The 22,626-nt window shown below is 42.6% G+C and overlaps 1 protein-coding gene across 2 annotated transcripts in view; it reads left to right on the forward strand.

The window, feature by feature from the left end:
* Window positions 1–22,626, forward strand: part of HEATR1 (HEAT repeat containing 1) — a 1,780,420-nt gene that overhangs the window by 534,655 nt on the left and 1,223,139 nt on the right. For both annotated transcript variants that reach the window (XM_044059100.1, XM_044059109.1), the window contains exon 16: window positions 1,140–1,261. In XM_044059100.1, the coding sequence (XP_043915035.1) occupies window positions 1,140–1,261 (122 nt within the window). The remainder of the gene's footprint in view (window positions 1–1,139; window positions 1,262–22,626) is intronic.

Below are 22,626 nucleotides of genomic sequence, written 5' to 3' on the forward strand. Positions count from 1 at the left end.
AAACTTTTCTCTTATTTCAGTATGATAAGATTTGTTTTTTGAAGATTACTCAACTCTCTTAAAAGTTGTTTCTGAATTTGTGCTGATTAGGTACTATGACCATCTCTCTTTGCTGACAAAGTCAGGAATGTGAGTTAATCTTAAGACATTAGATGTTAGGAAGGGTCTTAAATGTTATGCATCTTGTACAACTTTGAGGAAATTGATTAAACCTAACCTAACCTCGAAAAAGGGCATAGCAAAATTAATTTAAAATGGGTGGCGAAAGCCAAACACACACTGGCTAGGCTTATAAATGCCCTAGGGCAGATAGCCTAGTATGAACCTATAAACAATCGTGTCATTTGCTAAGTGTAGAATTGGCAGACCCATTGCTAAACAAACCACACCTTTGTGTTTTTTTTTTTAACTTTGCCAGTTGTTTAAAACAAATGTGAGCAATTCCATTTTTGGTTCTGTCAGAAACTGTTTTTGGAAGATCAGTTTTTATTATTTGCCTCAATGGTTTCGGTTTAGAATATGTCTTGCACAGCTTTGAGGCCCTAATATTGCACTTTCCCAAATACTATAGCTTGAACTGTGTGTGGACAAAACAGTTTTTGTTAGGCTTGTCCTTTAGAGTAGTTTGCTTATTTCCACCATATTCCCTTATAGAACTGGTTGAGAATTATTTAGCAGAGTCAGTACCTGCTGTGACTGAGACTGCCTGAAAGTAGGCACCTGTATCGCTTCTTTTCAAGAGCATCAAGTTAGGTCTGCCTGCACTAAGTAGAGTTCTGTTTGTAGAGGCTCTAGATTTTCTATTTTCCCTCTCTACTTGTTCTGCACTTGTTGGAATGAGTTAAAGGTACAATGGGCTTGGATTGTTTTATGAATGTTCTGCTGTTGCCTTCTTATTGGTGAGGGGCACTCCTAGAAGAGACTAGGTCCAGCAGGTAACTTACATCTGCACTTGCTAACTAAGTTCCTTTTGGAGTTCTGGAGCAAAGTTAGGCAACTGTGTACCATAATAACATGCACTGCGGTAAGTGATTTATTTATTTCTAGCAAAAATGGCATTTATAAATGTTAACACTGCCCTTTTAGAAGTTGAATAGTTTCTTGAAGCCCAAGTGATGTCTTGCTTCCTTTTTTTTCAGTTCTTGAAAAAGTTACCAGAACCAGTAAATCTGATGAGGTGGTAGGCATGGCATATCAGAAACTAGTCACTGTCTTGGTTAATAATTTGACGTCTATGGAATCCTCAGCACTGTCACAGACAGTAAGTATAATATCAGATTACTTTTTGTCTTATTTTGCTAACTCTCAAGATTAGAACTCCGTCCGTATAAGTTTTGGAACATTTTCAGTCAACATGCTTTGCATTGTGTTGAGTTTTGTGAAAGGAGAGCTATTCTAGCAAAGCTTTATGTATGTACCCCTTCCCTTTAGGGAGACTCATTATGTTGCTTTGCACAGCCATAGCAAAAGAGTTTGCTACCATCCTCATATAGTTTACTGTCACACTGAAATATGTACAATAAAAGTTTAAACTCACTTAAACTTTCTAAAGGGTATTTTCCTGGGCAGGAAAATTAGTAGTCTGTGTAGCTTTGAAAAAAAATACCTTGAATGTTGCATTTACTTTTTTGAGTTAATTGTGGTGGTGATAGTCAGTTTGTAGAGTCTTTTTGTAAGACTTGGATCAAAAGTTCTGTTCTGTTTTGTAGATCCAAAGGGGTGGAAGTAAAGTATTCAATCTTGGCCTCAGCAACTTCGATAAGCACATTCTTGCACACACCTTGCACATTATTGTCTGGGATTTGCACAGGAAGGTCTTTTGATTCACTGTTGAGGGTGATTTTCACTGCAGAGCACTTCCTTTTGTGTTTTCCTCTGCATCCAGACTTTTTACTGAGTTGTGCCTGAAATATACTAGTTGCAAAAACTGTGCAGGAGAAAGATCTTTGCATTCCTATACTTAAATGGGCAGCTTCTTGTGGCTTTGTTGAAAAGCTGCCTGGCTTTGAATGCTCCAATGACTGCATTCCCTGGAGGAGTGACCTTAGTTTGGGAAATGTCCTTGTTGATCTCATTTTAGTGGAGTGTCTTCATTAGTGGGAAGCTGAGCACTATTAGCTGTCAGTCCCCTGCCTGTGGAGAGGGACCAGGAAGTCATGAACTTAGTAGCCAGTGTAAAAATGCAACTGTACCTTCCAGGGTTGATGGCTACGGGGCATCATTTGTTGCAGCACCACCATGTGCCTGCAGGTCTTCTGGTGTCTGACCCAATTTCAGTCAGATCCTGAAATAGTGGGCAGTACCCACTGGCCTTCACTTGTGCTTCTTATTCCTGCAGCCAAACCCATTTCAGGTTCTGAAGGCAGATGCTTCATTGGTTGGGTAGGGAGCTCCTTCATAGTTCACAGAAGTTTTTTCTGTTTGTGAGTAAGCAGTTTGGAGCTGCATGCAGTCCTTCTGCCCTTAAAGGTGTTGGAAAAAGTTCTGCTTCTGAAGGTCTCCTCTAAGCCAGTCCGACATGTGGTAGCTAAGCAGGTAAAACCCCTTTTTCAGAAAGGAGATACTTGTCTGTAAGTGACAGAGGCATCAATTTCTGAACAGTTCACTTGGTGGCAGACTGACCAAGACACTCTCCAGTCTTTTCTCAGAATTGCATGTTCTGGATTTCCCTCTAATCTGAATCTTAAGTGGAGAGATTTGCAGGCCAGCCTGTTCATGACTCCAGGAGAATGTGGGTTTTCACTTCTCCACGGTGAGGGAAATATTTATATATGTTCCATCTATTCCCTTTCTTTCACAGTGTGGTCACAGCATTCAGAAAAGAAAGACCAAAACCAATCCATGTCATGCATCCCCTCCATTTCTTTGTGTAGCACAAGCTTGTTGACACAACTAATCTAGTACAATTTCTTGTGCTGCACAAGTTCAGATACTTTGAAAACTTGTTTAATTCATTGAGCTAATGCTGCATTTTTAAACAGTTATTTTTTTTGCAGTGGGCAAGCATCACCTCCCCCCCCTGCAACACACACACACACACACACACACACACACAAGCTTGCTGCATCTCAGAGAATGAGGGATCATTGACCGGTAGCATACAACTTTTCTTGTTTTTTCTCCAGAAGGCTGCAAGACTGCACCAGCCATTAAAGAGAGGTATACGAACAGTATTTCCCCAGTATGTGTCTGGAGCAACTAAAGAATGTCCAGCTAAAGTACTGAGTGGGCAAATTTGGCAACTGAATTAAGAATACTTCTGGATAGAACAGCTGAGAAGAAGACTTCACCAGTAGTGGTATGGATGTATTTCCAGGGTCGCAAGTTCCTGACAGTGCAGAAAGCTTTTTAGGTTGTACCCAAGGGGTTTCTACTCAGTTGGGATAACATATGACTTTGTTTTGAAACCTGAGCCTTGCTGCACACCCTTCTGACTTTGTTGCTCTTTCCAACAGGAGTGTCAGAGTGAGAGCTGGCTGCTAGGAAACCTTTTTACCCAGTGGATATGCAATGCCAATTGAAGAGGGTTTTCGGTTTCGGCAAAGCAGTAGCTAGTACCAGTTCATTCAGTTTATAGATTATCCTGGCCTAACTCTGGTACCAGTGTAATTGAGTCTTCCTTTATTCCATGAGCATGCTGCATGTGTCAGCTGTTTGTGCCCATTATGACTGTGTGAAGGACAGGACTATTGACCCTACAGTGATTCCTAATAAGGAGATTCTACCTGTAAAGAAACTTTTAGGTCTGTATGTTTTTATGATTGACAGACTTGCTCACCTTCCATATGAACTTGCTTGTTTGGCACTGTTAAAGTTTTCATCTTGAAATGTGCCTTCCCTTATGGCGATCATCTTTACTTAGAATCTTGGAGCTTCAGATCCTTTTATGTAGAGAGCCACAGACAGCCTTTCACAAGGACTGGGTTTCCTCTTAAAGCAACCAGTATTTCTGCTCAAAAGTGGTTTCTAAACTGTTCCTTCTGTTGAAGGAATATTTAACTGAAGTGGCAGTTATTCTGCTCTTCAGTTATTCCCACCTACCCTCCCTGTTTTTGTTTTGGTGTTAATCTTAGTGGCCTTGAAACTGCCCGCCCCTCAGCCTGCCTCTGGGCCCATCTCATTTGCTCACTCAACTGAGTGCAGTGAGATCATATTCTGATTTCAGGCACTCCTACTGTGTACAAAGAGAGCATCTGGGAAACAGACAAAAAAAAATAAGCTTATTTCCTGCCTTTCCTGTTAAGTGGTATAGACTATTTGTAGGCTTCTGAGCCCCCAAGCCCTTCTGTGTTTGAGGGAAGCCTTCTAGCTTTTTTTTTTCTTATAACTAGCCAGTTTTCTAGTTTCAGCACTCAAATCTGTTTCTTTGATCTCAGCACTCGTTCAGATTAAAAAAAAAAAAAAATTTTTCATCTGCTTTTACTGTACTTGTGTTTCTACCTACTTCATTTTACTTTTGCATCATCTTAAAAATACTCAATTGTATTTATTACTGCTTGGTGTAACTCATTCTAAGCCTTTTGGTTTAAACACTTGGGCTTCGGACCAGTTGTTTTGCACTGAGAGGGTTTGTGGTCTGCACTGTTGTGGCAGAACAGGTAGCCTACATCCTTCTAGGTTGGGAACTGCTGATTGAGGGCTCAGTGTCTGTTATTCTAAAAGTGTATTAATTCTGGTTTAAGCACTTGGGCTTTCATGCCAGTTATTTTACATTAAGAGGGTTTGTGGTCTGCACTCTTGTGGGAGGAGAGGCTGGACTCTGCCCTTCTGAGCTGGGAATTTCTGGTTAAAGGCTTATAGTGCATGCATATCTGAACTGCTTCTTACTGAAGTTGGTGCGCCTTGTTTGCTGTGGCATAGACTGGATTCGGGCCTGCTGGATCTAGCTTTGTTTGTGTAACTTGAGCACTAATCCAGACATTCTCTAAAGTATTCAATTGTATTTATTACTGCTTGGTTGTAACTTGATTAAAGTGTAGCTATCATTCTAAGTCTTTTGGATTAAGCACTTGGGCTTCAGACCAGTTGTTTTACATTAGGAAGGTTTGTGGCAAGCACTGTGGTGGCAGGACAGGTAGCTTTCATCCTTCTAAGTTGGGAACTGCTGATTGAGAGCCCAGTGTCCAAGTATATTAGTTCTGGTTTAGGCACTTGGGCTTCAGGCCAGTTATTTTACATTAAGAAGGTTTGTGGTCTGCACTCTTGTGGGAGAAGAGGCTGGACTCTGCCCTTCTGAGCTGGGAATTTCTGGTTAAAGGTTTATAGTGCCTGAATATTTGAACTGTATCTTACTGAAACTGGTACACCTTGTTTGCTCTAGCATAGACTAGATCCAGGCCTGCTGAATCTAGCTTTGTTTATATGCTTGTTGTTTGTTTGCTTGTTATTTCCCTGGAAGCTAATTCCACCTAATACTCGGCTTCTCAGCGCTTCTGTGGATCACTACTGATATCTGCATTGCTTACTGTACTAGTTCCTTGTTTCACTTGAAAGAAAGTTACTGTTTGTCGTTTTTGCATTTAGTTACTTGTAACACATTGCACTCAAGTTACCTGGCACTTGCTCACTAAAGCAATTATATAAGTCAGCACTAAAAATTAAAAGCACTACACCCTCACTCCCCACTGGCCCTTGTTTTCAATTATTAAGGAATTCCCAATATTATTCTAGCATGTCCAAAGGTCAGTTGTCAATCTCCTCTCCGGTCCAGCTGGTGAATCTGGGAATCTTGAGGCAATGTTCTAACTGCCTCATGTACACAGACAACCCTCTCCTCCTCCCACATAACACAAATACTTGCGAGAGATGCAGCTATTTAGCCAAACTGGAGGCTGAGCTCTCTCAACTCAGGACTGGCAAGACCAGACAGGAGGAGAAGGCAACTACACACACCACAAAACCAGCCTCACATAATGCTACCACACCACTGAATCAAACACATAAACACACAAAGACATACTCGGAGGCGCTGAGTAAAAATTTACCTAAACAGCAGAGGCCTCCAAAGCAGACACCCAAACAACTGCTACCTCAAGACACCCCACAAGCAACACATAAACCACAAAAGCAGTGTGCAAAGCAGTCACAGCCCTTAAGGCCAAATACAACACCAAACATACTTGTCATAGGTGACTCCATAGTCAGACACACTGACGTCCCACTCACCAGGCTTAACAAGGAGAGGGTCACAGTAAGCTGCCTATCGGGCGCTAGAATCCACCATATAACACAAGCACTCGGGTCACTCCACAGCAAGTACAAATATGACACAGTCATTGTCCATGCTGGTGTGAACGACCTGAGACTTACCTCCCTGGACTACATGAAAAGAGACATAGAGGAGCTCTCTGATTATGTAGCCCAGGCAGGTATGACCCTGACCCTGAGCAGTATCCTTCCTTCACCAAGAATGATGCCACAATATAGAGACAAGATGATCAGCTTTAACAATTGGCTTAATGTCTGGTGTCATTCAAAGGGGTTCCAGTGTCTGTCTGCCTGGAATGACATGCTTGACAAGCCACGCTGCTTCGCAAGGGACGGCTTGCACCTGTCACCCCTGGGATTCCGGATATTGGCTAAGGCTTTTGCCACCCCCATAGTGCCTTTTTTAGGCAAGGCTCAAATTCTAAACCTACCACCCTAGAAAACAAAAATGGGAAGAAACTGAGGGTAATGCTGCTCAATGCCAGAAGTCTAAATCTCAAAATGCACGCACTCGAGGCCCTTCTCAGTATGGAGAACATCGATGTCTGTGCTGTAACTGAAACCTGGTTCATGGCTCCTGAGAGCACCCTAGTACTATTAGGTTTTACCTCATATCATGCGTTCCGGCCCCAAAACCCGGACCACACCACAAAAGGAGGGGTGTATCCATATTCATAAAGGATACCCACACCTCCAGGTTAGTGGCAACGCACGAAGCTTCGGAAACCATCCAGGTGCAACTAACCATAGGAAAAACTGCTCTACAAATTGTAGCATGCTACAGGCCACCCTCTCAAACTCAGGAACCCCACACAGCCTTCCTGAAGACACTGGAGGGTATAAATGTATCTCCAAACACCATCATATTGGGTGACTTCAACTACCCGAATATAGACCGGGAACATTACTCAAGCCCTAACTTTCTAGCCCAACGGTTCCTGGAGTTCATAAATTCAAATGCCATGGAACAGCTAGTCACTGTTCCCACGAGAGGAGAAAATATACTAGATCTCATTATCACAAACATGGGGACAAAGTGCTCCACACTGGAAGTATATCCCTCATTGGTGAGATCTGATCATAAACTAATCTCACTGGAAATCCACATCCGCCCCACCCCAAACAAAAAGACCACAGTGAAGAACTTCTCTAAAGCAAACTTCACACTACTCAAGACTGGTGTGGTATCCTTCAAGGCCCCTGAGCCAGTGGAAACCACAACCCAAGCTGCGGAAGCCCTTACAAATGCCTTCTATGAACACCTCCAGGACTGCATGGATCAGACAATCCCAAATAAAACCAAGACTCTTTCCACAAAGGGCAAACGTCCAGTCTGGTGGACCCCAGCCATTAACAAACTTTACAATAAGAGGAGAAAGCTATTACATGATAGAACAAAATCAAAATCCATAAAAGGGAAGTCCCCTCTGATCATTATTAGTTAAAAAATACGAGCACTCTTAAAATCAACTAAGGCCAATTTTGAGAGAAAAATTGCCATGGATTCAAAGGACAATCATAAGGCCTTTTTCAGCTATGTTAGGAACCTGGGTGGAAACTCCCAGATATGCTCAGAATTAGTCCAAAATGATACAAAAATCACTGAACCCACAGACATTGCTAACATACTGGCAGACAGGTTCAGTGCAATCTTCACCCCCCTCTCCCCTCCTAAAGGAGAGATAACTATCCCAGCGGAGTGTAGCCTCCCAGACATCTCAAATACGCAGGTGAAAGCTGCTCTCTCTAAAGCTAAAAACACAGCATCAGTGGGGACCGGATGGTGTCCCCGGCTGTGTGCTACACGAGCTAAATGAGGAATTAAACCTGCACATAAGGCAGCTGTTTAATCTCAGCCTTACCACAGGATACGTGCCCAAGGAGTGGCGTACGGCAACTGTGGTCCCACTCCACAAAGGTGGTGCCTCTATGGACCCTGGTAATTACCGCCCCATAAGCTTAACAAGTCTAGTCTGCAAAGCTATGGAGAGGATCATAATGGAGCTCATAAACAAAGATATAGGGGACTTGCAGACATTGGACCCGACCCAGTTTGGCTTCGTCAAGGGAAGATCATGCCTTTTGAACTTGGTCGACTTCTTCGAAACAGTCACCAAGGGCATTGATGAGGGAAAGGCAGTCCATACAGCCTACCTTGACCTTGCAAAGGCTTTCGACACAATACCCCACTCGGGTATTGTAGAAAAATTTACCAGCTTAAATGTAAACCCATATGTCACAAGATGGGTTGCAAACTGGCTTAAGGACAGAACCCACAGGGTTAGAGTTGCTGGCGCTATGTCAGACTCCAAGCCGTTCACAAGTGGTGTCCTACAGGGCTCGGTTCTTGGCCCCCTGTTGTTCGGCATCTACTTCTCAGAAGTACAGGCCAACATGGGAGGACTTTGGCTGACAAAGTTTGCAGACGACTGCAAACTGGGCGCCATAGTGGAAAGTGCATCGGACACGGATGTCCTTCAGAAGGGACTCACGGAAACAGATAGCTGGTGCCAGAGCCATGGCCTGAAGTTAAACGCCAAAAAATGTATAGTCATACCCTTCAGGAAAAACAAGGTAACCCCAAGCTACCATATAGGTGGCAATCCACTAAGCACAGAAGAGGTTATCAGGGACCTGGGGACCCAGGTTGACAGTGGCCTTTCTTTTGACACTCACGTTGCTGAAGTGGTTAGAAAGACCTTCTACATTGCCCACCTGATCATGAAGGGATTCACATCCAGATCTAGTGAGGTCATTGTTCCCCTGTACTCTTCACTTATCAGACCAATGATCGAGTGCAATGTATCAGACCAATGATCGAGTGCAATGCCCCATTCGGGATGTATCTCACCCGACATCTGCAGCAATTGGAGAGACCCCAAAAGTTCCTCACCAAAAGGATAAAGGGACTCCAAAATCTGTCATATGCTGCCAGATTGAAGAAACTCCAGCTCTATTCAGTCGCATACCGTCTGCTCAGAGGTGACATGTGCCTGACATACAAGGCCATGTCCAACACGGAATTAATGGACATGCTCCACCTCAAAAAATCCAAATCCACCAAAACCACTAGAGCAAGCGACTTAAACCTTAGCACGGATATAAATAGGACGTGCTGGAGGGATAGATTTATCACTCAGAGACTCCCTATGCTGTGGAATAAAATCCCGGTCCATGTGAGGCAGAGCACCTCGCTGGCTCTGTTCAAGAGAAATCTTGACCTGTGGATGGGAGATCGTAGGTTTACCCCGGGAATCATCTCTGTGTCACTGCTGGACAGAGGCACAACAAACTAATGGGCACAGTATTTTTTCATATAAGGGGTGGCGTAAGCCACAAAACTTTGGGCTAGGCTTATAAATACCTTAGAGCAGATAGCCTAGTATAAACCTATGAACCTATAAGGAATGAAAGTCAGAACTGCACTGTAGTGCTTTGTGTCTTCAGCACATTGCGATCAGAACTGAAGCACTGTGATGCTCTGTGAGTGGTAATGGCATAAATTGAAGCAGCTACTTGATGCAAATGCAGCCAGCAGTCTGCTACAGTTTTAAAAGCAGAGAAGAGCTTTTTTTTTTTTTTTGCTCCTCACCTAAAGTTGAGGGGAGGAATGGCACTGCTGGGAGTGGAGTGGCGTTTGACCACAGTACTTTCCAAAAGAAGGTGAGATGCACAGCAGCAAAAAATAATGTAGCTGGCAATTCAACTCAAATGCGTTTCCTTGCTCACTACAAATTCTACCCCTTCAAAAAGCAAAGGAGATTAAGTGCTTGCCCTTACTAAATTCATGCACTGCTATGTAAAACCTTAGCTGGCAAAGCACATTCAGTGTGTGAAATGTTCTATTTTCATTGCCTTCTGCTCTTGTAAATAAAACAGAAAGACAAACAGATTGATTCAAGAACTGGTAATGTACTGAAGACCAGTTGGTATCTGCCGATCGGGCACCCTAAAGCTTTGCCCAAGGGAAGGTTGTACCCTTCGCCTCTCCCTGTCTATGCCTCTGTATGTATTCCATGTCTGTGTATTTGTCCTAGATTTTATCAAACCTTATTGACTGGACCATGACTACAGGAATTGAGCCTTTTTTTTCTGTTCCTCAATTCTTTAGGACCTCAGTATATCCGGACTTGTTTTTGTCTGTCTTTTGGCTCCTTCTGTCCTGTTTGATTTAGTTCTTTAACCCGGTTGTAGACCATCAATGGATGGGCCTCCAGTGCTAGGTGTAACAAATAACAATCATGTTGTATCAGGTGATCTACAAGAGGATCCTCCTTGGTAGATTCTGATTATCCTCATACCATCCCATTGAACTTGAATAACCTCTGCATCCAGTCTTAGCTTTTGGGAAATTCTTGTAAGAGTGCTGCGCATATGGTTGTTACCACTGTAGTATTGCATCTTCATTGATTCCATGCAAATCAAAACAAGTGTACTTTTAAGTGGTTGGGTTTAAACTGGAAGGTTTAAGGGTTAAATACACGTAGAGTGTGACATCATAACATGTGCCAGTGAGACTACATGCGTCATAAAAAAAGGAACTTGAAAGGAAAATATGCCAAATTGGAATAGAAGAGAAAATGAGTCCAAACATAGACTCACAGAGGAGATTTCCCTTATAAATCAAGTCATGCGATAAGAATTGCATTTATTTGTTTAATTCAGTCTGTTAGTAGAGTATTGTTTCTCCATCGTTTTGACTTGAAGGTGCCAGACTTACAACCTGCCCTTTTCCATGGTGCAAAGGGATAAAGTCCTAACTATACTGCAGGTGACCTGAGTTTTAGTAGCAGAGAACCTGATTGGAGAAGGATGGGAATAAGCAATTGTTGCCAGCTCGCTTGTCCTGTGGGGGGATAGTTCTGGCTTGCCCCAAGGGTTACACCCGGTGAGAGGGCTAAGTGTTAGTGAAGTTTCAGCCAGCCAAGCCTGGTTTGTCATGGTGCTTAGCATCAGAGAAGCTGAGAAAATTTTATTGTGCAGTGGCACACTTCCCCTCAGGAGACAGCAATAGCAAGCTCTGAGGAGCTGCTATAGGGAAGGGGAGGGCGATGCTCCCTATGGGGAGAGGTTAGGCTGCTCCCTTAGGCCCCAGCACATGGGCCTGCTCCCTAACACCTGAATTTTGCTGGAGAATAGAAAAGCTAATAGGGATTCCCAAGCAGGGACAAATGGGCTGTAGTGCTTCTCACCTAGACTGAGAATGCTTGGCAACTGTTTCCCTGGAATGGGTCAGTTAGGTATATGTAGTGGAACCACTAGACAAGGTCATGAGAGATGAAAAAAATAAAGTATAGCCTGAGGCTCTCTGACCTCAGAGTTGAATATATTAAGTTATGGAAGTTAAGGGACAATGTCTGCTGTATGAAGGGCTGTTGGGGGGGGGGGGGGGGCTTGTCTGTCCATAAAATGTCTATACACTTTCAAGTCTGGTCACTGAATCAGGCTTGACTATTTGGTTTCAGTAAAATGGGGCAGATTTTCCTAGGTAATGTTTGTTTGGTTATAGTCTGTGGTAAGTTGTCATAGTGTAGGAAATTGGCACGATGTCTGCTGCGATTGTATGCGAGTCCAGCCATATTTATATTTACTTTGTTTACTTTGACCTTCATGCAGGGTATGGAAAACTAGACAAGTCTGTTTTACAGAAAGCACCAAGGCTGAGGGTGGTGACAGCCAAGGGGGCAGGCATTGAACTGCAATCAGAGAAAACCGGAAACATGGTGTAAAAGCTGGCAGCTTCATTTTAGCTGTTTTATAGGCATGATGTTTCACCCAAAGAATAGCAGACTTGGTGATTAAATAAGCAGTTGAGTGAATCAAACTAAAATATCTAGAACAGAAAAAGGAACATAAGAGACTTATTGTAAAAGAAAAACTAAAACAGACATAAGTGGAAAGGTAGTGACAGAAGTAAATCAGGTGGTGTGATAGATATCTAGTGTAATGGAATCCAGTTATAGGAATGTGAAATCTCCTTTGACAAGCATTTCTGGGCACAGTTGGAGTGCTGTGTGTGGTTCTCCAGCTTTTTGTAGAGAAAGGCGGTCATCATACCTCTCAAGTGTACCTCATTACGAGGAACGTACCTCATTTGGGGTCTTAAGAAGTTCACGTTCCCCGAAGTTCCTCAAAGTTCCACATTGAAAGATTGTCACACATTGTGTTAGCAATTTTTTTAAATGAAATCCATTGTAAATAGAAATTAATCATATGAATTCATTAAAAGATTATCTTTATAAGTAAAACTAGCATATTTTAGCCATCCTATGACCTTCCTAGTTGAAGTTGTTAGTAAGCCATTAGTATGTGTTCCACATTTTACCCATTTGTTCCACATTATGAGGACTAGTGTTCCTCATTTTGGAGATGGAAGGTTGAGAGCTTTGGAGGTCACAGTACTGGAGGTGGTACAAAAGGGAGGTACTTTAAGATGGCATGCTGAACAGATGGTGTGACATTTGGGGGGAGGCTAGCAAAGCCCAACTTTTTTCACTAAAGGAACAGGTTAGAAATGTGATACAGAGTTATAAGACACTAAGGGAAAAATGTGAAAAGTAGGACAGTTAAGAGGGAACTTGACCAGTAATTAAGGGAGCTCAGTTTAATCTTCACACGTAGTACTTTTCCCACCAAGTGGTTAATAGCTGGCATTAGGTAATGGAATTGGGTGGTGCAGGTTGAGACATTTGAAGCTTTGGGATTTATGGCTAGAAATGATGAGAGGGCAGTGGAGATGGGAGTAGTGGTGGGACTGGGCAGCTACCGTAGGCTAGAGCAGCAGTTGGGCAGAGTACAAAGATGCCGTGTTTTACCAGCTGTGTGATTGTCTTTCTGTCTTGGTACTGTGCATTGTCATGTTGTGTACAAATCTTTAAGGGATTCCTCATTACCCCAGTGTTTGAGTCCCTTTGTGTCTGAATATTCAGAATGGAAAACTTGGAGAAAAATTATAGCTCTGCATTTTAGATCACTTAATCTTTATTGTGAACAAGTTTGAGGATTTTTTTAACAGTAACCTTCAAGTTATGATTTTAAGCCAGGGAACCGTGTTGGTAGGCTTAGGTAGGCCCTTGGGCCGATAGCCTTGTACCTACCTATGAAACTATGAACAAAGTGTAGCATGTTGAGAAATTTGTAAATTATACACTGCCGAGTAACTAAATTTGAGTCCCCTGCCTAATGTCATCAGCCTGTACTTACTGACTGAGAGTGTACTCAGTGAATCAGTTTATAAGTCAATACAAATATTTGTAGTTTGGCTGCAAGATTTAAAGGAAGTTGCTTGATTTCACCCTGGTGTTAAAGTTGTGCTCCTGTATTTAAGATGTCTCTGTGTACATGTTTATGTTCAGTTTTTTGTAGCTTGCATAGCTGTTTAATTGGTGTGGCCTATACCAGTTTTATGACATATTCCACATTGAGAAATGGGACTTTTTTTTTTTTCCAGTAATGCTTTTCAGACCTTTTAGTAGATTGGAAATTGTGTGGTAGGTAGGGAGAAAAATGTTCATTTTATTGAGTTTTGATATATGCTGGGAGCTTTTATTCTCCGGGCCTCCTCTGAAAATGGGCTTCTACCCAGTCAGACTTTCCTGGTAATCATATGTCAGTAAATAAGCGTGCATCTATGTGGACTCCCAGGTAGTTACAAGTTTGTTACCTTTGGTTTGATATACTTGAACTAAATACCTGTAAACTGCCCCTTGAATTGACCAGTTTTTAAGATTTCCAAGCAGCACGGCTTTTGGTTTCTTTAGGTTTACTTTCATTTCAAATTTTTGTAGCCTAATGACCATCATTGAATTCACTGAGCTGACTTTGCATGTAGTGTTCATTTAGGTTCATAGGTTCATAAATTAGTACTAGGCTAAGTGCCCTTGTGGGCCATTTTAAGCCTAGCCATTTACCCCATGTGAGAATCAAACCCTGCACCTTGTGTCTGTAAGGTAAACACCTTGACCATTATGCCATCCTCCCACCTTGATTTTCATGAGGATGAAAAAAGTAAATTTATACATAGAAAAGACTTGGGGGGGTGGGGGGACTGCTCTGTACAAACCCCCCTTACTCACTGATTTGGAGGTGAAGTAGATATGGTCATTTAGATCTCTGTTTTGCAAATGACTTTCTGTTTTCAGGGCTATACAGGGATAGTTTCTGTAGAAGTATTGAAAATATTCAAATGTTTTAGTTAAATATACAGAGAAATTATGCCAGTGAACTCTGCAGTATCTGTGGCTCTTATAATGGTGGTAGGAATTTTAGTGCAATGCAAGTGCTATAGCCTTTTGCAACTAAAGTGATATAATTTTGTATGTTGTATGTTTTTCATTTATACAGATGTACAGTTGCCTTTGTCATATGTGGAAATTTAATAAAAATTTTGGAAAAAATGGACTATACAAGTGTTCACTTAGAAGTCCACAGGTTTCAGTGTGAGGCATAGTCTGTCCAGCACTAGCTTTCTATAGAATTTTTAATGTCCTGTTAAATAGCTTAAACTGCTGAATTCACTGCTGGGAGATGCAAGTCTTCATTTGGAAACAACAATCAGTTGTCTTCTGTAGTTCTCCTTAACTAAGCAGAAATTCTCAATTTGTCACAGAGGTAGTATGTCCATGTTCAGTTTCAGAAAAACACACAAATGTCCTTCTATTTTCATGTTGCAGTATTCATCACAGGTTGCTGCCTGCAGCACCAGATGTCCTGCCAGTATACCATAGACTTTGGAGCAGGGGGGTATGTGTGACATCTCTGGTCAGAGCCATAAACTGATGTAGGCCATAAAAGTGACGTCTACATGTACCCCCTTCAGAATTTTTCTGCTGCAGTGAACGCCGGACTCCAATGCGCCAGTTCGGGAAGCAGACCGCTCGTTATCTATATGACCACAACAGATAAGTACCCTGTTGGGTTTTCTTTTTGTTTTTTCACTAGTTTCTCAGACATACGTGTCCACTAGAAAGGGGAAGTGTGCTTGTGGGAGACAAATTCCTCACAAGGACATGCATAAAAAATGTGTTTTCTGTTTAGCCATACTTCCAGCCCCATGTGTAAATCCTTTGTTCCTAAGACTCTCTGCAGCCATCTGGCCACTTTGAAACTGTACCTAGAAAATCAAAGTCTCCAGCATCTTGTGCTCGGCATGGAGGGGTGGGGTAGGCACGTCTGATAAGCTGCCTCGGAAGAAGGCCCAGAAAATCAGGCTGGATTCCCACGCTGCGCCTCAGGTGTCCGGAGAGATTCTTGAGGCAGATGAAAGCCCGGGATCTCTTCAGACCTCTGTTTCCCAACCAGGCCCGGGAACCTCTATGAAAGCTGGGATGGCAGAAACAATGAGTACGTCCGCTGAGGTTAATCAGCCATTAGATCCTGATGGCGGAGGGGAACCGCAGCTCGTATAGTTAGAAGGGCCTTACTCCTTCCCTACCATCCACCTAGACGTCGGCTCATAGACATACTCAGCCCTCTGCCCTTTTAAAGAGGAAACAAGAACTTAAGCATTCTGAGCTACAACCTGTTCCTGGATGGGAAGTTTTTTCCCCCAGAGTCTTTTAAGTCATTCCAGACCTTATAGACTCAACAGCCACTAGCTGCTGCTCCTTCAGTGCACCCTTTAGAGGTATCAGAGGAAGAGTACGCCTCCTCTGAGGAATCACTGACCTACTGTTCACAGATTGATTCCCCCTAAGGATTTCATCACCCCAGAGGAAGAGGATCCTATCACCCCTGAGTCTGTAGTAGAAGAATTCAGTTTTGGGGATCTCCTTCATGAGGGAACATTTTAAATGGCAGGCCTCGGATGTCTCTGACACCAAGAAAAGATACTTTGACCTGCTACAAATGGAACAGCCATCCCCTTCTGCAGTACGTCCTTTGCTGCCTGCTTTCCAAGATGCCTTCATGGCTGCTTCACAGGCCCAGATTCCCAACCCTCAGCCTTTAAATGTCCAGACCCAATTCTGCAAGGTGCCTTAGGACCCTCCATTCCTATTTAAAAATCCACCTACAGACCCAGCAGTTATTTTCAGTTTCAGTGGATAAATCTTCAAGACAGTTACCTCTGCTGCTCTTTATCCTACTGATAAAGACAGCAAATTTGTGGACAGACTAGGGAAAAAAGTCTATACCTCCTCCACCCTGGCTGTAAGAGCTGTCATTACCAAACCCACATGGCTGGGTATGTTCTGGACAACCTTTCCAAAGCTACTACTTTCCTCGGTGAGGTTCCGGAATCACAAGTAAAATCTCAGCTAAACACCCTACTTTCCACAGCATCTGAGGTGCCTAGGCATTCCAAGTGCAGCTATGATGCTCTGGAAGTCTTCTCAAAATTCAGGAAAAGGGAAAGTAATTGCAAAACCTGAAGCATTTACTTGCGTCTCCTATCCCCCAGATATAACAAAAATTATCCACAAAGAACTTCCTTTGTCAGGAGACCATCCTCCCACTCTGCATCACCTCAGGCATAGGGACGTAGGCAAGCTAGGAAAAGCTATGCTCCAAAGTTGCCTTCCACCCCATCGTCCACACCCTTTTGGAGTTAGTCTGACCAAACCAGACCACCTCCACTGTGATTTGCAACCTCTAAACTCCAACACTCCCCTATCCCTTCATGTTAGCCTTTCCCTACCCTCCTGGCAGACAATCGCATCACAAAACTGGGTCCTCTCCATCATTCAGATTCATGATTTGGTGGATTTTGCCCCCCTTCTAGGGGATTCCTCAACTTCCATCAAACCAAATTCATCTTTTCGCCACCATCATTCAACAATTGCTATCTCATGGCACCATAGAAAAGGTACCTACTTCACAAAGAAACAAAGGATTTACTCCAGAATGTTTCTGGTACCAAGAAAAGGTGGTCCATGGAGACCAATTCTGGATTTAGCTATTCTAAACCTTTTCCTCAAGGTGCCCACTTTCAAAATGATAACCTTACGTCTGCTCCTACCACTTATACCAACACAAGCCTTCATGGTAGCTCTGGATTTGAAGGACACCTACCTTCACATTCCAATACACGCAGATTACAAAATATTCCTATGCTTTGCAGTAGGTTCCTTGCATTTTTAATTCTCTGCATTACCTTTTGGACTCTCCACAGCTCCTAGAGTGTTCAAAAAGTGCCTCACACCTCTTATTGCTCACTGCAGAACTCAGGGTATTCAAATATACCCGTACCTAGATGACTTGTTAATTCTTCATCAGGACCGTCAAACCCTCCTCCACCACCTACAACAGGTGATCACCACCCTGTCTCAGTTAGGATTCACTGTAAACAAGGAAAAATCTCCACTCAAGACCTGGTCTTCTTGGGGTGCAGGATAAGAACAGACAAAATGAAGGCCTTCATTCCAGAACAAAGGACCATGGACCTCACCCTCTAATTCAACAACCTAATCACCCTCACTTCTTTGCCAGCAAGAGAATTCCTAAGAACATTTGGCCACATGGCATCTCTGATAACCATGCTGTCTCGGGCAAAACTCCACATGAGAAGATCCAGTGGATTCTGAAGAGTTTATGAAGCCAACACTCTCATCCCCTGGACACCTCTCTCACCCTCACTCCATGTCTGAAGAGGGGGAACTACAGTGTTGGATTTGTGCCATCAACCTCAACCACGGAACCCCCTTACAGGTACCTACCTCCCTACAACAAATCTCTACAGATGCCTCAGACATGGGGTGGAGAGCAGTGCTACTGCACAACCAAAAACAATTCACTGTGCAGGGAAAATGGTCCACACTAAGACAGAGAGACCATATCAACATCAAGGAAATCAGGGCACTTCTTCTAGCCCTACAAACCTTCAAACTAGCCCTATGCCCAGGAACTCTGAATGTGATCGCAGACAATGACTGTCTTGTGGTACATAAACAAACAGGGGGGGACGAGATCCTACCATCTTTGCAGCCTATCCAGTCATATCTGGACCCTAGCATCATCATTGCATATTCATCTGCTAGCAGTTTACATCTCTTCCACAGAAAATGTTATGGCAAATATTCTCAGCAGAATTTCAGCACCCTCTCAGGGATGGATGCTTCACAGAGAGATATTCCTAGATCTTATCCACAGGTGGGGTATTCCGCAAGCAGATCTGTTCACCTCCTCCAAAACCAGACAGATGCCTCAGTTTTGCACAAGGGATCCACACCTCCAAGCATGGAAAGTGGATGCTTTCTCTTTTTTCTTTGGCGTGGATGTACTGCTATGCCTCCTCCCCCCCTCACTCTAATTCAGAAGGCCCTCCTTAAAATTCAGAGGGAGAAACCAAAAATCCTGCTGGTGACCTCCTTTTGGCCAAGACAGCATTGGTTTCCCCTTCTCTACCTTTTAGCCAAGGGCAGTTATCACAGGTTATCCCATCGGTTAGACCTACTCACACGGGAAAGGGGATCCCTAGTCTACCCTCACTTGACCAATTTCAAATTGACCTTGTGTGTGATAGGGTTCTAATCCCCTTCAGACACCTATACTCAGAGGACGTACTCAATGTTCTGCAGGAGGCCAGAAAGCCTAGTACCAGGAGAAATTGTGTGTCAAAATGGAAAAGATTCTCCAGGTGGCGTCAAAAGAAAAACCAGGACCCTCTGAACATTTCTGTACCCATGGTCCTTTCTTACTTGTGTGAGCGCCTTCATTCAGGACCAACGTATTTTTCAGTTAAGGTCCATTTGTCTGCCATCTCTGCGTGTCTGCCTTTGATCCCTCCTTTAGCATCAAGATTGGAGGTCAAGCTATTCCTGAAAGGGGTACTCCATTTCAGCCCCCCCCCACCAAACCTGTATGTCCACCTTGGGACTTAAATTTTGTACTTGAAAAATTAACCTTGTCACCTTTCGAGCCAGCACACTCAGCATCCTTGAAACTATGTACATGGAAAATGGTCCTGCTAGTGGCCCTCACATCCGCCAGGAGGGTATCAGAAATTCAGGCCCTGATGGCCACCCCTCCTTACCTTTTTTTCCATAAGGATAGTCTCTCTCTCTAAGGACTAATCCTTCCTTCATGCCAAGGTGGTTAATGAGGTTTCACTCAATCAGACCATTAACCTACCTTTTTTCTACCCCTAACCTCAGAATTCCTCAGAAAGGAAACTCTATTCATTAGATGTCTACAGACAACTTAGGTACTACTTGGATAAATCCAGACTTGTTAGAAAATCTGACTAACTATTCATTTCTTTCCACCTTAGGGCTCTAGGGAAACCAGTCTCCAAACAGACAATTTCTTCATGGATGTCCAAGACCATTTGTACATGCTATTCTTTTCAAGGGAAGAGTTTTATCTGGCAATGTTAAAGCTCACTCCACTAGAGCAGCTGCCCTTTTTTAAGGGGGTAGACCACGCCTCCATCCTAGAAGCAGCTAAATGAGCTTCAATTGATATCTTTACTAAGCACTACAAGCTAGATTTAGCCTCAAGGGCTAAAGCTGGTTTTGCCACATCTGTCTTACAAGGTCTCATCAACCAGGGACCACATGCCTCCTCGCAGGCTCATACCTAAAAGCTTTGGTACACTCCCTACTTTGATGAATACTGCAACATGAGAATAGGAGGACATAGAACAGTTGTGTAAGAACTTACCATAACCTTAGATGTCCTTCTATTCCATGTTGCAGTATTCAGACCCTCCCTTCCTACCGTCTCTAGTATCATCTTCCTTACCTTCCTACCTGTGGGATCACAGGCCTACAGCTATTTATCCTCAGCAGCAGACACCGGTGGTAAAATACCCTGTAGTCTGGTCCTCATGTCAGTCTGAAGGGACTTCCTTTTTTAGCTCATATTTCACCTTCAGGGGTACTACGGTATGGGGCAGTCCATTCTGAAGGGGGGTATGTGCAGACGTCACTTTTATGGCTGTGACTGGAGATGTCATGCTTACCCTCCTGCTCCAAAGACTTTGGTATATTGGCCAGATGAAAAATTCACCAGCCAGGAAACAAACTGTTGATGCAAAACTCAAGTCAAGAAGCTTAAAACTCAAATATATAAGACAAGTTTATTTTCCTAGAAAATTTCTTTATGTCTAAAACAGTGTTCCCATAATCTGCTCTGACTGTGGGAACAAAATTAAGGCCAAGTCTTAACACTTGAAGTTCCTCTTCAGTAAACATACAGTCCGTAAGATTTATTATGTCAAAATTAGATTTGCCATAGTCTTTATCTGCTTCATGATCTAATTCTCTTCCTCTGAAGAATGGGAACCTAGAAATGTTCTGCTCCTGGTCAACATGGCCTTCTTGCTGTTTTGAACTCTTTTTCCTAAAAAAGCCGAATCTCCTGGATTCAAGGTGTCAGTAATGATATTAGGAAAAAGAGTTCAAAACAGCAAGAAGGCCATGTTGACTTGGCCTTAATTTTGTTCCCACAGTCAGAGCAGATTATGGGAACACTGTTTTAGACATAAAGAAATTTTCTAGGAAAATAAACTTGTCTTATATATTTGAGTTTTAAGCTTCTTGACTTGAGTTTTGCATCAACAGTTTGTTTCCTGGCTGGTGAATTTTTCTTGGTTTTCTACAGTGGTATTTCGTTTTGGTTTTTTTCTCTATACCATGGCTGAGGAATCAAACATCGACGAACAACTTTTAAATCTAAGTGTTCACCCTACTCCAGGTTGTGACTCTGAACTAAACATGAACAAATTGTTTATTTCAACTTTATTTGATATACAAAAATCATTGAAGTTCCTGATGTCTAAAGCTTCCGATGCAACATCTTCAGCGGCGAATGCCTCTAGTTCGAGTGCTTCTTTCAACGAATTAGACACTGTTATTGAGATTGAAGAACAACCAGCAATAACCCACAACAGAGGTAACGGACGACAACTTCCGGTTGGTGAATCAGCGGTTAAACCACTGTTAGAGTACACGGCGAACCCATTTGGTGGATACTCGGCTAATGTTTGTTCTGTGTCTAATGAAGAGTTACTGCACCAACAGGATCTTTTGACCCGACTCCTAAAAAGATACAGGTCCCTGTACATCGAAAATTGTTATTTTAAACGATGTATGGAACTAAAGGTAATGCCAAAAGGGTTGCGTTTTTTTAAATGTCCAAATGGGGTACATATCGGCGATCCATTGTTTGGAACATTAGTGTCGTTCTTTAACGTAACAGGTATGACATTTTTGAAGATATTAAGTGACAATAATATTACTAAAATGAATGCTTTAAAGGCTGAAATTTCCGCCTTAGAAATTAAAATTAGAAAGGTTTGTAGTGTTTCAAACCAGAATGATTTTTTTAATAAACTGGTTGCTGACATTGATAAGCATTCTCTTGAAGTAACCAATCGTAAACAATCCAAACTTGTACGGGACATTGTAAGCTACCGGACCAATTCTGCTTATAATTTCTTTGTTCCAGGGAACAAGGAATTCAATTCTAGGGCTACTGGTCCGTTTTTTAACAACAAACGCTTTTACAGTAATGTAGTTAGCAACAAGCCTTTGCTTAATGAAGTCCAAACGAATAGCAAGAAGACTCCATTAAGCATGAATAGTGAAAGCGGTTTGCTTGGTAACTATAATGGCCCCATCGCCAATTCCGTGGAAACAAGTCACGATACAGTTGGTCATTCAACCGGAGACACTGGGGGTGATGGGGTAAACAAAGTGATTGACATTAATGTTGGTAAAACTGTTGGGAATATCATTACTGACACCTTGAATCCAGGAGATTCGGCTTTTTTAGGAAAAAGAGTTCAAAACAGCAAGAAGGCCATGTTGACCAGGAGCAGAACATTTCTAGGTTCCCATTCTTCAGAGGAAGAGAATTAGATCATGAAGCAGATAAAGACTATGGCAAATCTAATTTTGACATAATAAATCTTACGGACTGTATGTTTACTGAAGAGGAACTTCAAGTGTTAAGACTTGGCCTTAATTTTGTTCCCACAGTCAGAGCAGATTATGGGAACACTGTTTTAGACATAAAGAAATTTTCTAGGAAAATAAACTTGTCTTATATATTTGAGTTTTAAGCTTCTTGACTTGAGTTTTGCATCAACAGTTTGTTTCCTGGCTGGTGAATTTTTCTTGGTTTTCTATATTGGCCAGATGTCCGTTGCTGCAGGCAGCGAACTCCCTACTGTGATGAGTACTGCAACATGAAAGCGAAGGAGATCTAAGGTTATGGTAAGTTCTTACACAAGTGTTCTTTCTCGTACTGCCCCTTTAGCTGTCAGCCATTTTCAATTAATCTTTCTCTTTTCCTTGATCATCTTATCCATTTTTCTCTGCTGACAGTCCACATTGCCAAGACTAATCCTGTGTCACTTCACAAGTAGACCTGTATCAGAAGAGGGTTGATGCTGTCCATCTTAGAAAGTTAATGGAAAACCAGCACAATGCATTACTTCAGAACTTGAGCAATTTTTCTTCTCAAAACTACTAAAAC

The sequence above is a fragment of the Protopterus annectens genome, chromosome 1.part2, assembly GCF_019279795.1.
Source record: "Protopterus annectens isolate FY-2018-M chromosome 1.part2, PAN1.0, whole genome shotgun sequence".
Taxonomy (NCBI): domain Eukaryota; kingdom Metazoa; phylum Chordata; order Ceratodontiformes; family Protopteridae; genus Protopterus; species Protopterus annectens.